Source organism: Canis lupus, chromosome 12 (genome assembly GCF_003254725.2).
Source record: "Canis lupus dingo isolate Sandy chromosome 12, ASM325472v2, whole genome shotgun sequence".
Classification (NCBI taxonomy): Eukaryota; Metazoa; Chordata; class Mammalia; order Carnivora; family Canidae; genus Canis; species Canis lupus.
In genome coordinates, this window is record NC_064254.1 from 21,471,321 (window position 1) to 21,488,115 (window position 16,795).

Genomic DNA, 16,795 nt, shown 5'->3' on the forward strand with positions numbered 1-16,795 from the left:
AGGGGCTGAGCCTTTCATGTGCTTGGGGAGGGATGTTTAAGCAAAACCTGATGTATGATGCATTCTTTCACTCTTGCAGCTCAGCCACCACAAATACACAAAAATAGATTGGATGCTAAGATTCATCTCCCAGGTTCAAACTTTATGGTTTCCCAAATTCTCCATCTTCCCTGATCTCCAGTGTGATCAGAGCTAAGCTATGGTCATTTGTTCTCTGAGGTTCACTTCACTCAGATATGTCTTTTCCAGCTCACAGTGTTCTCATCTAGAAGGCTTACTTTTTAAATTTAAAAATGGAACAAGAGCTTCTATTAGCATGGAAAATATTGATAAGACTCAATTAAAGTTCCGTATTTTAAAGTTCTTTATAACTCACAAGGAAGGATATAAAGAACTTAATGTATTACAGCATATATCCTCATAAAAAGCCAAGTTGATGATACTGTTTGCCTCACTCTTTTCTCCCTCCTTCCAGTATTCAAGAAAAGTAATACTATTTTGTTATTTTTATATTCAGGCCTTCCTCTTTTTTCTTCTAGTTCTCCAGGGGATGTGACATCATGTTCTAACTTGAATTTTGGATGCTGTCTTCTGACCCCAGATAACCTGTAGATTGCTTTGCTGTTTCTTGCAAATACTGTACTTGGTGCTAGTTAATTATAGGCCAAAGTGCATATCACAAGCTGTTATCTAAGAACCTTTGTAAATTTTGAGTGGGAGGAGGAGAATATGTAAGGAAATGGTGCTTGTAGAATCTTAGGGTCAAGAAGGCACTTTCTAGATGAACCATCCTTCTGATTCATCAGTTTCCTTCATAAAACCATACAAAGTAGTTACCTGACCTGTATTTGCACAGAGGGTTCACTCTATTCCCAGAGGACTCTGTCACATTTTAGCTCAATATATAGAGGGACATTTTTCTTCCTTTTTTCCTGCTCCCAGGCCATACCAAGCAAGTCCAATTCTTTGACCATATGACAAGCCTTCAAATATTCATAGGCCATTTGACTTGATGTTCCCTGCACATCTTCTCTCCTGACTCACTTTCAGCTCTTTGTGGGTTGTGACCAAATTTTGCCATTAGGCTGTGTGATTCTGTACTGAGCATGTTCTAGTATCCTGGGAAGTACTAACTTTTGCCTGGCAAAAAGTTGGAGACGACGGTGCATGAAGTTTTCCTTAGACATTTGGTTTGTGTGGTTTTTAGGAATGCTTCATAATGATTGTAGGTTCCAAATCTTGAATCTATAGTCGGGTTTGAATGTAGGGTTTTCTGGGTCTACATGGAGGAGGAAATGTTTGAAAAGTAACCAGGTTCAAAATTTGGCTGCCTTGCCTTAAAAATGTGCTTATATAGGAGCCTGCTAATTTGGGCAGCCAGTCAGTCCTCTTAGTGCTGAGGAGCCTGGATGCCATGTGAGTCTCAACCTCTGCTGTTCAGTGAGCTCTCTGTACTGCCACAGTTTTGAAAATTACCGCTGGGAATTGGCAGACAAGTCATTGGTGTGGGAAATAGGGAGTCTTATAAACATTATAGGTATGCTTTCTGTCTCTGGAGGTATTGAAACTGGGTAAGTTGATAGCGGCTTCAAAAACAAAGAATTTTTTTGGCCAAATAGCATTAGAAATTGTACTGAGTATTCTGAAATGGAGCAGTAGTCATTGAGGGAGATGGAAGACCATTATAAATAGGATGGGAGTTGGGTTCTTTGTTTATAAAAGCAGGACTTGGCTGTTCATCAGAATCACCTGGATAACTTTATAAACCAGTGTGCATCAGCCCACTGCGAACTCAAACTCCCTGAGGGTGGAGTCTGGGAATCTGAGGCTTATGCAGTAGACTAAGAACTGGTTTGCAGGGGCGGGTGGGGGGCAGGAGATGGGCCAGCCTCTGGGATCCTAGACTAGATCGTCTTTAAGCTATTTTAAAATTAGGATTTTTATATTCTGTTGATCTACTTTCTGTTTTTTATGGCATATATACTTTTTTATTGCCTGCATTCTTGTGCTCCCCTTGTCTAGTTGTTGCTGGCTTCTACGCCTTTGAGCAACTTACTGGCTACCTGTCCTGAAGGATTTTTCAAGCAGAGGAAGAGCATGATCACAGTTCCATTTCTTCTCCTTGCTCATCTGTGATGACAATTCTTTCCATCTGGGGCTGCCACCCCCTCCTGCTGACATTCTGCCTGCAAATGTACATGTACGCTTGCTCAGGTGTGATCTTCGTATAGCATCCGGGTTGTACATTCATCCCTCTTTTGGTCTCCTGATCACTACATCTGGCCAGACCATGTGTCTTGGGAAGGACCCACTGTGAAATGCATCTGGATTTTTAAAAATTTAAACCTAAAGAAGCTACACCATCTCCCAGCCTAGAGCCTCATTTTGATTTATGTTTAGGGTATAGGGCTCCTATACCCTAAACATAAGCCAGTTTGAAATGAGAAGGGATGTCCAACCACACTCTGGCCTAAGATTGCAAAAGGAGAATAAAGGGGAGGCCCGGGTGGCGTAGTGGTTGTGTCTGCTTTCATTTCAGCTTGAGGTGTGATCCTGGGGTCCTGGGATCGAGTCTTGCATTGGGCTTCCTGCATGGACCCTGCTTCTCCCTCTGCCTGTCTCTGTCTCTGTGTGTCTCTCATGAATAAATAAATAAAATCTTTTTTTTTTAAAAAAAAGGAGAATAAAAAATTCTCAATTGCCATGGATAATATATTAAAAGCTTTATTTATTTATATTTTATTTAAATTCAATTAACATATAATGTATTGTTAGTTTCAGAGGTAGAGTTCAACGATTCATCAGTCTTATATAATACCCAGTGCTCATTACATCACATGCCCTCCTTAATGTCCATCATCCAGTTACCCCATCTCCTCAGCCCCCTCCCCTCCAGCAGCCCTTAATTTTTGCCTTATGATTGAGTCTCTTATGGTTTGTCATATGAGTGAGGTCATGTGAAAATTGTCTTTCTCTGACTTATTTTGCTTAGCAAGATACCCTCCAGTTCCATCCATGTCGTTGCAAATGGCAAGATTTCATTTTCTTGATGGCTGAGTAAAATTTCATTGTATTCATGAAAGCTTGTATTTGATAAGGTGCATTGTTCTGAAGGTGCTCATATATCGTCAGGCTCCCACATTCAAGCCCACATCATGTTTGACTTGCCCCTCAGTTAGCAGATCTTTAATTCAGAGCAACTGTAGGACAAACATGTGGGGCAAAGGGAAAATCCTACTGTATGCACATTTCAAGAGCTGTTCACATTTGTCATTACTTTAAGCTAGTGTTTCTCAACCTTATTTTCTTTATCAGCCTCTTGGCCCTCCTTTGCTTCCACCCCCCCCCCACCTCACAGGAGCCTCTTTAGACATATTTTGCCTAATTGCACCTTCCATCATAAAATTTTAATGCCACAGATGTGCTATGAACCACAGACCATTGTAATAGCCAAGACTTTAAAAATACCCAACCATTAATTTTCATCCTCTTAGGGACTATATTGCCCCTGCAATGATTGTATGGTTTAACCCTGGCCTTATCTCAGGCAAGATATACTTTTGTGGTTCTAATAGGCAGCCAGGATCAAAACCCAGTAGTCAAAGCCAGTGTTTCCAAAACTTGCTTGATCAAAAGAATTAACTGGGAGCACTGGTTAAACTATCAGATCACCAAGCCCTTCCTCCTGAAGATGGTGCATTAACAAGTCTGAGGTGGGGCCTAGAAATCCATATACTTAACAATTTGCCCAGAAATTCTTAAAATTTGAAGTGTTTGGTGCTCTCCATTCTGACACAAGAGCTGCACCCCCTCCTCCCTGTTTCCTGACTGGAGGTTGGGGGTATGGGGTTGGTGTGGCTTACAGACCATAGATATACTCTAAATATCTTGAATTAGAACTTAGCATTCATTTTCTAGTAAATATTTTAATAAAAAAAAACAGACAAAATAGTGTTAGGCCACTTCACTGGACAACTGTGCATTGGATATTTATTGTGTAGTAGAACTGTGGTAAGTGTTCCAAGAGACACAGTAGTGTGGTTGTTATGGTTTATTACCACAGGGGCTTATTCGTCTAGTGGAGGAGCACAGACAAAATGCTTTGGAGGAACAGTTTTAATTTTGCCTAGGTAATTGGGTAAAGAGGCTTGAGAGAGGTTGTAATGTTATAAAGAGATTAAGATGTTGGTAGTGGAAAAGGGTGTTTGGGACAGTAAAGGCATGATACATGGTAAGTGATTCACTGGGGCTAGAGCATGGGGTGCATAGGTCTGTGGGTGTGGGAGCTGAACTTAGAATGACCACTGGGGCAGTTGTGGGGCAAATGGTAGACAGGACAGGATGCTGGACTTGCAAGCCAGACAGGCTGGGTATGGGTGTGGCTTTATGTGCCATGTTGCCTTTCTAAAGTTCAATTCCCAATGACTGACTGCTCACTGGGTGGTTCTTCTGGTGGCATGACATATAAGGAAGCACTTTATAAGCTGTCAAAAGCTACAAAAATGTTGATAGTATAGAGGATACCCAGGTTAAGAGCTCCCTGAATATGAAATTGAGTTTCTACTTCATTCTGGAACTAGTGGATAGCCGTTGGAAAGCTTTGAGAGGACACGTTTGTACTGGTTGGGGGCGAGTAATGTTCCTATGCATATGGACGTGCATTCTTAGTTTCCACCTGTGACCTACAAATGGCAATTTGGAACATAACCCATTTGAGAGTTGGAAGCTCTCATTTTAAAGGCCAAGGAAAAGAACATGGGTAATCTGTGTCACCTGCTTTCTTCCCTTCCTTTTTCATAATTAGAATCAATGACTGTTAGCACTGGAAGGGAGTTCAGGGATCTAGTTGAGTCCGTTTGCCATCTTGTGCAGGGCCAGAACTAGAGGAGTCCTGCCTCAGGGCAGCATCCTGTGGTGCTGAGCCTGTCTGTCATGGGAGCTGTGGGCTGCCCAGCGGTCTCTGATGTACTCAGCCCTTACTCTAGGTCAGACCTTCCAGCTGTCTGGTCCCCTCCCACTGTGTGTTTCTTTTGTGCCCAGGTCAGACCCACCCTAAGTCTTGATTAGCTAGCTAAGCACTATCTAGGTTACTGAACTTCCCCGAATACAGCTCTTTCATGTAAGTTTCAGTTTACTTTTTTGCTTTATTTTGTTTCTAATGATTTGATGAAACAGTTGTTTTGAATTTACTTGCTGTGTTTGGATAGTAGCTCAAGTACTTGATAGAATGTGGATTACTGGACTTGCTAGCTCATACTTAGGTCTTTTCCTGAGGCTCTTTAAACTTTTGGCCCCAGCCATCTGTTGATTTATGTGTATAATGCCTTTTTGTTTGTGGTCCTTCTCTGCTTTTGAAAATGAAAGAAGTCTTCAAATGTATTGACATTCTTGTTCAGCATTGAGCTCTGTCCTACCTGTATACTCCAGAGGCAACAGGATTTATCATTGGATCTAAAGGTCTTACATTTGAAGAGTCTTACTAACTTGGATATGTAGGAGGGTGTGTTATGTGGCTATGCAAGAGTCATTATAGCTAACATTTATTAAGCATTTCTCACATGCCAGCCAGGCACTGTTCTAAACACTTTACCTGTATTCGCTCATATAATTATCACTACAGATCTGTGAGAAATAGATGCTATTATTACCCCCTTTTACAGATGAGGAAGCCGAGGCATGGACGTGAAGCAACTCATTTGAGATCACACAGACAGCCAGTAGATTAGGGAATTGGAATTATAGACCTTGGATTCCACAGCGCTTTTTTGCCCTACTGTTTATAATAGACAGGTAGACACACCCATGTAAACTGAGTCCAGGTATGTAAACTCTCTGTGCTCCAATTTCATTACTTGTGTGAAATTAAAGTGGTTGCCCGGCTCAGAGTTACAGGATTAAATGAGATTATGTATGCTGAGTCCCTAGACTAGCACCTGGCACATTAGAAGCATTTCCCATTAATTCTAAGTTCACATTAGAAGCATTTTAGAGCTGCTTTTACTAAAAGTAAAGTGTTGGAAAGTTCTTGAAATTAGACTTTTCAAAGTCTACTCTCATAATGTAGCATTTTCTTTTTTCTTTTTTTAATTGAAGTTTGATTTGCCAGCATATAGTATAACCCAGTGCTCATCCTATCATGTGTCCCCCTCAGTGCTCATCACCCAGTCACCCCATTGCTCCTGCCCCCCTCCCCTTCCACTACCCTTTGTTCCTTTCCCAGAGTTAGGAGTCTCCCATGTTTTTTCACCCTCTCTAATTTTTCCCACTCATTTTCTCTCCTTTCCCTTATAATCCTTTTCACTATTTCTTATATTCCCCGTATGACTGAAACCATATGATGATTGTCCTCCAATTGACTTACTTCACTCAGCATAATACCCTCCAGTTCCATCCACATAGAAGCAAATGGTAGGTATTCATCCTTTCTAATGGCTGAGTAATATAATGTAGCATTTAATTTAACTTATTTTATTTTATTTTATTTATTGCATTTTAATTTTAAATTGCTTTAACCTATACATAAGAGATATTCTTTCCTCAAAGAAGTCCTTGATGAGTCATCCCTCAGGATTGCCAGGCTGTGGAGGGTGATTCCAGGGAGAAAAGGAGGCAGTGGTTCCAGGTCAGGGTCAGCCCTCTTTGGTACAGATGATATAGTATAGTGAACCACAACATAGATAAATGAATTCTAGATATCTGGGTTGAAAGCTACACTCAGCTGGGATTAGGAGACTGGAGCAGTAGCACAGAAATTTGGGAACACAGAACTACCTCAGAACATTGCATGCAGCATGGTTCATGCCATTCTGTCTGGACCCTTGGTAGCTGTTGCTTATTTCCTGGAAGTCCAGGAACTGAAGGAATGCTGTTGTCTCTTATACTTTATTTTGGGATTCGTTCATTTCCTTTAGGATTCCCTCATTTCCTTTTTCTTGAATGTTTCTCAAATGTTCTTATTGATCTCATGTCACAAAGAGATTTCTGACTCTGAGAATTCTTGAGGTGATGTACTGAATGAATGAGTTCTTAGTTTGTAGTCTTTATCCCGGGGAACCAGCAGATCAGCAATACAAGCACACTGCCAGAACTTTTTTGAAGATCTTTGTCACAATGAACGAACCATGTCCTTAGACAGATGTTGTGGTTAGTAAGTGGAATGGTTCTTTGTGTGGCCCACAGGCCACCATCCATTATTGCTGTACATTCTTTTTTTTTTTTTTTTTTAATTGAGGTGTATATTCTTATATTAAATGAGTCCTAGGAATGTCAGTTTGGCCTCTTACCTAAGTAAACAGTAAAAATAAACAGTAAAAATAAAATTTAAAGAATGTCAGAAGGAGCAGCTTAAAGATGTGACTCTGAGAGGGCTTTGCCTTTCCTCATCACAAAGAAAGCAGACTTGTTAGACTTTAGCATTTAATCAGATGGAACTGCAGACCATGGGAGTCGAGCAGAATCAGTTGGACACTAATGGTTTCTCTTGTTCCTTAAACAGTAGGGCAATTCAGAAAGTTTTCAAAATTAGGCCTTGTGTTTGTGGTTCTTCATCTGGATTAATATTAGAATTTAATATTTAGTTCATTTTGTGGGGCTAAAATGTGGCAATCAGCATGAGCTGTTTTGTTTTTGCATAACTGTTTGTGAGTTGCTAGGGAGTCTACTCTCATTTTTTTTTTCCATTTCATCTTGCTTTTCACAACTGTTTTGGTCAGCCAGTAGGAAACAGTGTGAATTTAGTGTGTGTGAGAAATTTAAATCAGAGAGGACTTAGTTTGAAGATGCAAGGCTGCTCTCTTAGAGGAGCTATAAATACTTTGAAACATAAACATACCTAGGTGGAGAGACACTCTTCTCCCCAAATTACTAAATCACACAATTTTAATCTTAAAATGTGATTGTGGAAATGCCAAAATGTATGTTGTAGCTCATGTGTATTTAGAATATGTAGAAAATGTTTTAGGACAAGTTAATCCCTTCTGCACTATTAAATTCTGCAGTGATCATTATTATTTTTTTAAAAGATTTTATTTATTTATTCATGATAGACATAGAGGCAGAGACACAGGCAGAGGGAGAAGCAGGCTTCATGCAGGGAGCCCAATGTGGGACTCGATCCCCGGACTCCAGGACCGCGCCCTGGGCCGAAGGCAGGCACTAAACCGCTGAGCCACCCAGGGATCCCCTGCAGTGATCATTATATTTCTAAATGGCTGAAATGTGGTTAGGCCCTAACACTGACTTCTTAGCTTCTGCAGACATCAGGTTGCACATTTAAATTGTTTGAAGTCATGTGAGACTTCAGTAGTTATGTATCTGATACTTGGGTTATTAGTTCTTTTAATGTCTGCTATATTCTGCTTGATGATGAACTCCTGCCTCTTCTGGAAAAGTACCTTGGCAATTCCTTGAAACCAACTCTCCAAACTAAATATAGTAACATTATGACTCCCACTAGAGCAGTTTGTTAGAGACGGGTTCATGGCTGCAATATGCCAAAATGCCATATGTACTCCATGGTTAGTGAGGTCCTTCCCTCCACCCTTGAAGGTCTCTTGATAATGGTTTAAAACAATTTGGTCATCTTGAGCATTACCGGCTATGAGACACACTTCTTCTCTTTCCCCTTTACTTATAATTAGTACACGCTGAAAGTGACATTAAATGTTGCCTTAGAAGGTCATGTGCCATTCTTGAATGATCGTATGCTGGTAACTCAGATTAATTTTTGAAATGCTGTGTCAGTGACTGAATTCTTCCATTTCTTGCTTGCTATCCAGAAAGATCAAACGTTGACTAGGGAGGGTATCCATTTATTGCTTCAGGAAGTGAGAAACATTAACTAATGGGCAGTCTAAGATATTCTGTACTTTCAAGACAAGGGCCCATCTCTTTTCTTAGCTGAGCTTGTTACTTCAGAGGAACTGTTTGTTGATCCAAAGATTGGTGTATTTCCTGGGAAAATTCAGAAACAATATTCCTAACATAATTTCCCTGAAGAATCCATTCTTATGAATGGATTCATAGGAACCTTTCATAGGAATCTGATTCATAGAAATCTTTGATCTTATTGGTGTGGCATGACTGATCATAAAACAGCCTAGTTGACTATTTATTTATTTATTTAAAGACACATTTTTTAAAGAGTTTATTTATTTATTCATGAGAGAGACACACAGAGAAAGAGGCGGAGGGAGCCTGACGCGGGACTTGATCCCGGGTCTCCAGGATCAGGCCCTGGGCCGAAGACAGCGCTAAACCACTGAGCCACCCGGGCTGCCCCCTAGTTGACTTCTTAAAATTTAACCTGAAGGAGCATAACATGTAGTTTATGACAAGAGACATTTATTATCCTTATGTAGCATTTTGTGCCTCGTTTATTGTAATTTTCTCTTTTTCTCCCTTGTAGTTTAATTTACTGGTTTTGTGTCAGCTCCTGGGTGTCCCTTGAGAGTAAGGACTACATCTTGTTTGAGTATCTTTTTCTTCATTTCAAAACTCTGCATAAACTAGGCATAATATATATATGTAATATATATAATATAGCTGATTAACACTATTAGCTTAGATAAATTGTGTTGAACCCAAGACAGATGTCCATTAAACACATTTTATTCCATTTGAATCATGTACATATATATTGAGTACAATATATGAAAAATTCAACCTTATTGAGTATCCTGTGCCAAAATATAAGATCACTTTTAATAAACTTACTTGAATATCTCTTTGACTTCTTTTGGAAGAACTTTTTTGGTATGTAAACTGATTTCAGGTTTTGCTTGAAGATAGAGTTGGTTCAAGTTTGAAGGAAAAACAACCCTTCCTTCAGATAAATAGAATCTTTGGCTTTCTGTGGTACAAAGCATCAACACCCAGAGGTTGAATGATCCTGAGTCATTGAGTTTAAGTTTTTTTTTTTTTTTTTAATACCAGAAAATTTACCTTTTTTTTTTTTTTTTTTTAAGATTTTATTTATTTATTCATGCGAGTCACAAAGAGAGAAAGAGAGGCAGAGACACAGGCAGAGGGAGAAGCAGGCTCCATGCAAGGGAGCCTGACGTGGGACTCAATTCCGGTCTCCAGGACACTCCCTGGGCTGAAGGCAGGCGCTAAACCGCTGAGCCACCCAGGCTGCCTGAAAATTTACCTTTCAAAAGTAGTTTTTTTCCCCTCAGAAACCAATATTGCACTGTATGTTAACCACCTAAAACTTAAATAAGTAAATTTAAAAAAGTTTTTCCCTAAAAGTCCATTATGTATAAGCAAAGTAAGGATTATACTGTGTATACAAATTTAGATTCTTTTTTGAGAACCCTAGAATACATGTATTTATTTGTATTATTAAATACTCATCAGAAACAGGACTTTTACATTTTTTATTGAAGTATAATTTACATACAATATTATATTAGTTTCATATGTATAACATACTGAATTGACAATTCCATGCATTACTTGATACTCACCATAGTAAGCGTAGTCACCATCTGTAACCATACAACATTATTAATTCTATTCCCTGTGCCGTAATTTTCATCCCTGTGGTTTATTTATTTTATAACTGGAAGTTTATATCTTTTAATCCCCTTTATCTCTTTTACTCTGCCCCCCACCTACCTCCCCTCTGGCAATCATCAGTTTGTTCTCTGTATTTAAAAGCCTGATTTTTTTGTTGTTGTAAGTTTTATTTTCTAGATTCCATATGTAAGTAAAATCATATAATATTGTCTTTCTCTTATTTCACTTAGCATTATACCCTCTAGGTCCATCCATGTTGTTGCAGATGACAAGATCTCATTCTTTTTTGTGGCTGAGTAATATTCCTGTGTGTGTGTGTGTATGGGTGTGTGTGCACGCACACGTGCGCATGTGAATGCGACATCTTCTTCATCCATTCATCTACCAATAGACACTCAGGTTGGTTCCATATCTTGGATATTGTAAATAATGCTGCAATAAACAAACATAGGGATACATATATTTTTTCAAATTAGTATTTTCATTTTCCTTGGGTAAATATCCAGTATTAGAATTACTGCATCATATGGTATTTATATTTTTAATTCTTTGTGGAAACTCCATGTGGTTTTCCACAGAAGCTGTGGCAGTTTGCATTCCCACCAGTGTTGCACAAGGGTTCCTTTTTTCCCCACATCCTCACCAACACTTGTTTCTTGTCTTCTTGATATTAGTCATTCTAACTGGTGTGGAGTGATATCTTGTAGTTTTGATTTACATTTTCCTGATTAATGAGTGAACATCTCATGTGACTGTTGGCCGTCTGGATGTCTTTTTTGGAAAAATGTCGATGCAGGTCCTCTGCCCATTTTTTAAATCAGGTTTTGTTTTGTTTTAGTGTTGAGTTGTATAAGTTCTTTATATATTTTGGATCTATAAAGGTTGGAGGTACAGATGCATCTTTGCAAATGTCTTTTTCCATTTAGTAGGTTGCCTGTTTATTTTATTGATGATTTCCTTTGCTATGCAGAAGCTTTTTATTTTGATATAGTCCTAATAGAGAAACAAGATTTTTAGTGGCCATGTAATAGTTCAGTGCTTGAATTTATTACCTTGTGTTTAATTCTTCCCCTATAGTGTTTCAGGTTGATATTTTTTTCCTACTTTGTCGTATTCGGCCCTTCTCTGTGCTCAATCCAAGTCTTGACAAGTCTCTATCTGTGCCATTAGCATGTCCTTCCATGTCCTTGGCTTGTCCACTCAGGTTCTCAGTAAAGTAATGCTGTTCTGATTTATGCTGCTTTTAGTATATGTGCTACTGAAGCAAGCACATAATTAATCTTCATTTTAACAAAGGTTTTTCTTTTCTAAATCATTGCTAATACCACTACCAGCCTCACCTATTCTTCTGGTCACAGCACAATAAATAAAATGTTCCTGGTTTCATGATTTTCAAAGTGATTCACTCCTGAGCTATTTTAATTGTTGGTGGTGGGGAGTACCCTTAAGGCATTAATATCTTTGTTAGGGTCCATTAATGGTTATAGCTTGATGATGTATGAAAGCACCTTGACAACATGCAGCTATGTTAACAAATGAGAGAGGATAAAATTATTATTAGTGGAGCCCAGAGACAGGAAAATTGGAAAGGGAAATATTTTAAGCAAAGTAAATGTAAGCATCTTTATTCTAAATGCTGAAGTACAGACAGCAGTGCTCAGTGGGAAACTGATTTGCTTCTCTGAAATTTGATTTACCTATGACCTTTTAGGGCCATGTAAGGACAAGAGCCCACACTTTTTTCTTTCTTGCACAAAGAAGGGGTACCTGTGCTGCTAAATCATGAACCAGTTTTAAAAAATTATATTTTAAAACCGGAGACTTTTTGCCTGTGATCTGTTTCATTTATTTGCCAAATAAATGGGCAAGGAAATATATTTCTTCCTGCTTCAGACTATAGAGGAAGTGGTTAGTTGTATTGAGGAGTTAAATAAACCTTTATCTCCTTTCATGTTTATTACCTCTTACCTGGTCCATGCAATAGTGCATGGATATAAGCTTTCAATTTTGTAAGTCAGTGTTTCAAATTCTTAATTATTTGTGACTTTCTTTTGAATACAGTTCTAAGTTTATCTGAAGATTGTTTAAAAAAAATTGCCAGTTCAATAGACTGAATTTTTTTTTGAATTTTACCAGGACTGTCCTGGTGCTGGGTGATACCTTCCCCCATGCCCCTACACTGGACCAAACCTTTTTTCTTTATATGCTCTTTTGCTATATCATATTATAAACTTGTTTCAGATTTCTGTCTACTGCTTTCCCTGTCTTTGTCAGCCTTCCCCTTGCCTAAGGCTTTATCTGGAATTACCTCGCCCTGCCCATGATCCTCTAAAAGTTGATTCATTTTCTTATCTGTCTAGATTACTTTCCTTTTATGTCTACTCTTTTGGCCTGGATCTAATAGGCAGCAACACTACTTATGTGCTCTTACATGCTGGTTTCATTAGCATGCCCTTTCCTTTCCCTTTCAACTCATTAATCAAGACGAAGTACCGTATTGGCACAGTTTTACTCCTTATCCCTTTTGGAGCCTAAAACTCCCCCTTTCCCTGACTTTATTTTATTTAGCTAATTAGAATATACATTCCCAAATGTTTTTTTTTTTTTTCCAGTTAGTTACCTGAGTGTGTTGTTATTCTGTGATTTTCCAAAGTGATCATGTTTTAGAATTTTCCTTAAAGAATGCTATTAACCGGCAGCAGTGTTAGGGAAGCCACTAAATGTGGTGGAAGCCTCAGTTTTCTTATCTGTTAACTAGAGATCAAAAACTGGGATTCAACTACATAAGGTGTTTGGGTGTCCCTCACTTAGTCTTTTATTACCAAAAGGGATTCCTTCTTCATTGGTGTCTGCCAATCCTATCCTTGGTTTGACATCCTTATTGGGATATGACTCATATGCTATATATACAGTTTACCCATTTAAAGTGCATGATCGCGTGGTTGTTAGTATAGAAGTTTAGAATATTCTTGTCATCCCAAGAGAAACCCCATAGCCATTAGCAATCATTTTCCATTTCCTAGGCAACCACTAATCTACTTTCTGTAATTTTATGCATTTTTAACCTCATGCTTATTGTATTGTGTACTAATAGGATTTTCATTTTTCTTAAGGTACACTGAAGGTATTTGGAAACGCAATCCTATAAGTTTTGGAATTAAAAAGAGCCCTTCAATCATTTGATGTTTTTTTTTTTTTAACAAGGGTACAAAGTGATTCACCTAGGGACATTCCCATTGCGTAACACTTTACCAAAGCGCGCGCGCGCGCGCACACACACACACACAAAAGTCCTGTTAACACTTCTTTCATCAGTAGTTCTCATTTTTGAGTGTTTGCTAAAACTCTTTCAAATTCAGATCTTAGATGTGAAATATGATTATTTGAATTCTCTGCGAATCACAGACAACTGATTCTATCACTATTCTATCACTATTCTGTGAATACTTCCTGGGGATTTCCCTTTACCTATATCTTTCTCACGAATCAAAAATCTTAGCCAAAGTTTGCGCAATAAATTGTTTTATTTTCTGTTTGAATTTTCTTTAGAAAAGTCATTGCTCTGTGATCCAACATAGAATTTTCTAGGATAGTCTATCCAGGTTTTATATATGTTTTTCTGTGGCATAACTGAGGTTCCTACCTACTTTGTAGTAGGCCATTTAATCTACCAGGTTTCTCCCATCCCATGCCTCTTTTCAGTGTGAATTTTGCTGCTGCTTCCATCTACCAGTACAGACTAATTCTCCAACCCCCTGAATGTGGCAAAAATGACAGCATGCACATTTCAGGGCTTAGGCCTCAAAAGTCCTTGCAGCCTCTTCTTTTGCCACTTTTGAATTCTGTTTGGAGAGCTTCATGTAGGGAAACCGCTGTATCATAAGGGAGAGGACAGAGGTTGTGTGGCAAACAGGTGCTTAGCTGACAGCTGGCACTAATTGCCAGACTGTACGAAGAGGGCCAGGGTGGATCTTCCAGCCTTTCTGACCCTTTAGCTGACTCTAACAGTTGCATGAGTGAGCTCAGATGAAAGCAGCAGAGGAACTGCCCTGCCATCCCACAGAATGTGAAAAATTTAAAAAAAAAAATTGTTTTAGAATTTGCGATGATTTGTTATGCAGCCAGAGTTAACTGATACATGTTGGTATCAACATGGTGGCAACATTGGGATGATTAAAGAGTGTAACCCCTGTAAAGTTCTTAGCCTACTGCCAAGCACAGAGAATTCCTTAGTAGATGTTGACTGCTATATCATATTGCTGATAACATTATCCTTACTGATGCTGTTTTTGATCACTATGGTCATTTTATTTCTCCTCGAGGTATAGTGTCATTGCTTTTTGTTATCATTAACTATGATGAGTTAAAGAATTTGATGTTCTTGGTGCTAATTGTCTAGTATTTTCCTTCCTGATTAGTAAGCAGTTTAAAACTTTAGAAACTATTCTTATTGTGAAATAAAATACATAGCAAAATGCATAGGGTATAAATGTACAGTTTATAACAAATTATAGAATGAATACTTGTAACTACCACTCAGGTTAAGATATTTAACATTGCTTGAATCTTAAAAAAACAAACAAACAAAAAGGGACACCTGGGTGGCTCAGCGGTTGAGCATCTGTCTTTTGCTCTGGGTGTGATCCCAGGGTTCTGGGATCAAGTCCTGCATCAGGCTTCCTGTGAGGAGCCTGCTTCTCCCTCTGCCTGCATCTCTGCCTCTCTGTCTCCCATGAATAAATAAAATCTTAAAACAAACAAATAAACATTGCTTGGACTCCAGAAGTCCATCTCATACCCTTCCTGATCATAGTCTTCTCCCTTACACCTACAGGTGGCCACTAACCCAATTTCATAGGAATCACTTCTTTGCTTTTCTTTATAGTTTTTACCACCTCTGTGTACATCTCTAAACAAAATAGTTCAGTTTTGGTGATTTTTCAAGTGGAATAATATAGTATGCTTTCTTTTGTGAAAGTTTCATTTGCTTAATATTATTTCTAAGATTCCTTCCTATAATGACTAATAGTAAGCTTTTATTTTGATTGCTATGTAGAATAAGGTATATTCCCTCTCTGTTAGATCTACTGATGGATATTTGAGTTATTTATAGTTTTGGGCAATTACAAATAATTTTGCCAAGCACATTCTTTTATGTATTCTGGAATAATGTGAGAATTTTTTTAAGAATAAGTTATATTAAATAAAAGAATAAGTTATATACCAAGGAATAACATTTCTGGGTAATAAAGTTACAGTAACTTTTTAAAAATCTCACAGAAAAGAACACTGCTGGATGACACAAATGATAAACAGTTGACCGTTGAACAACATGGGTGTCACCCCTCATCCCCAAGGACAGTCAGAAATCTGTATATAACTTTTGCCTCCCTCAAAACTTGACTAATAGCCTACTCTTGACCAGAAGACTTACATATGACATAAACAATAGATTGATATGTATTTTGGATGCTAATATGTATTATATACTATATTCTTAGAATAAAGTAAACTAGAGAAAAGTAAATGTTATTAAGAAAATCATAAGGGAGAGAAAATACATTTATCGTGCCATACTGTATTTATTGAAAAAAAATGCAGTTCAAACCTGTGTTTTTCAAGGGTCATCTGTACTGATGTAACAATTGTTCATCCTACCTCAACATTAGAACCATTGGTTTACCATATCTTTATCAAGGAGGTTGGCCAAAAAGAGAGTTTAGGTCAAAGGGTACAGGAGTTAGGAATGTGTTGAGAGTTAACATAGAATGAAAAGGGTCACCATTTAGTTGAAGTATTAGAATGCCTAGGAAAGGAAATTGTGAGTCAATTTGGTGTCATTCTAGATGGAGTCCAACAGTTTTTCAGGAGTTTAATAACATTCGTTATGCTATTGTCTTCCAGATGAATCTAGAACAATGATTTATGTTTACTCTAAGGAGGAGAAGTTTGGGCAATGGAGATCCTTGGCCATGTAGTAATTAAAAAGAACATAATTCTTTTAAGACTAAGATCTCCTATGTCCCTTTCTTTTTTCTTAAATTTTTTATTTAATTCAATTTAGTTAACATATAGTATATTATTAGTTTCGGGGGTAAAATTTAGTGATTCACATGGTTGCATATAGCATCCAGTACTCATTACATCAAGTGCCCTCCTTCATGCCCATCATGCAATGACCCCGTCTCCCCACCCACCTCCCCTCCAGTTTGTTTACGAGAGTTGAGTCTCTTATGGTTTGCCTTCTGTTTTTATCCTTCCCTTTAAAATTTTTTTA

The 16,795-nt window shown here is 38.2% G+C and overlaps 1 protein-coding gene across 3 annotated transcripts in view; it reads left to right on the forward strand.

Moving 5' to 3' along the window:
- LRRC1 (leucine rich repeat containing 1) overlaps positions 1-16,795 on the forward strand; it is a 129,510-nt gene that overhangs the window by 26,377 nt on the left and 86,338 nt on the right. The window contains exon 1 of one of the 3 annotated variants that reach the window (XM_025419052.3): positions 6,993-7,143. The exons of 1 other annotated variant lie outside the window; for it this stretch is intronic. Coding sequence is in view for 1 of the 2 variants with exons in the window: in XM_025419051.3 (XP_025274836.1) it covers positions 7,136-7,147 (12 nt within the window). In the remaining variant the exon portion in view is untranslated. Of the gene's footprint in view, positions 1-6,992; positions 7,148-16,795 lie in introns of those variants that run through there. One more of the 3 variants, XM_025419051.3, reaches the window with a different exon arrangement.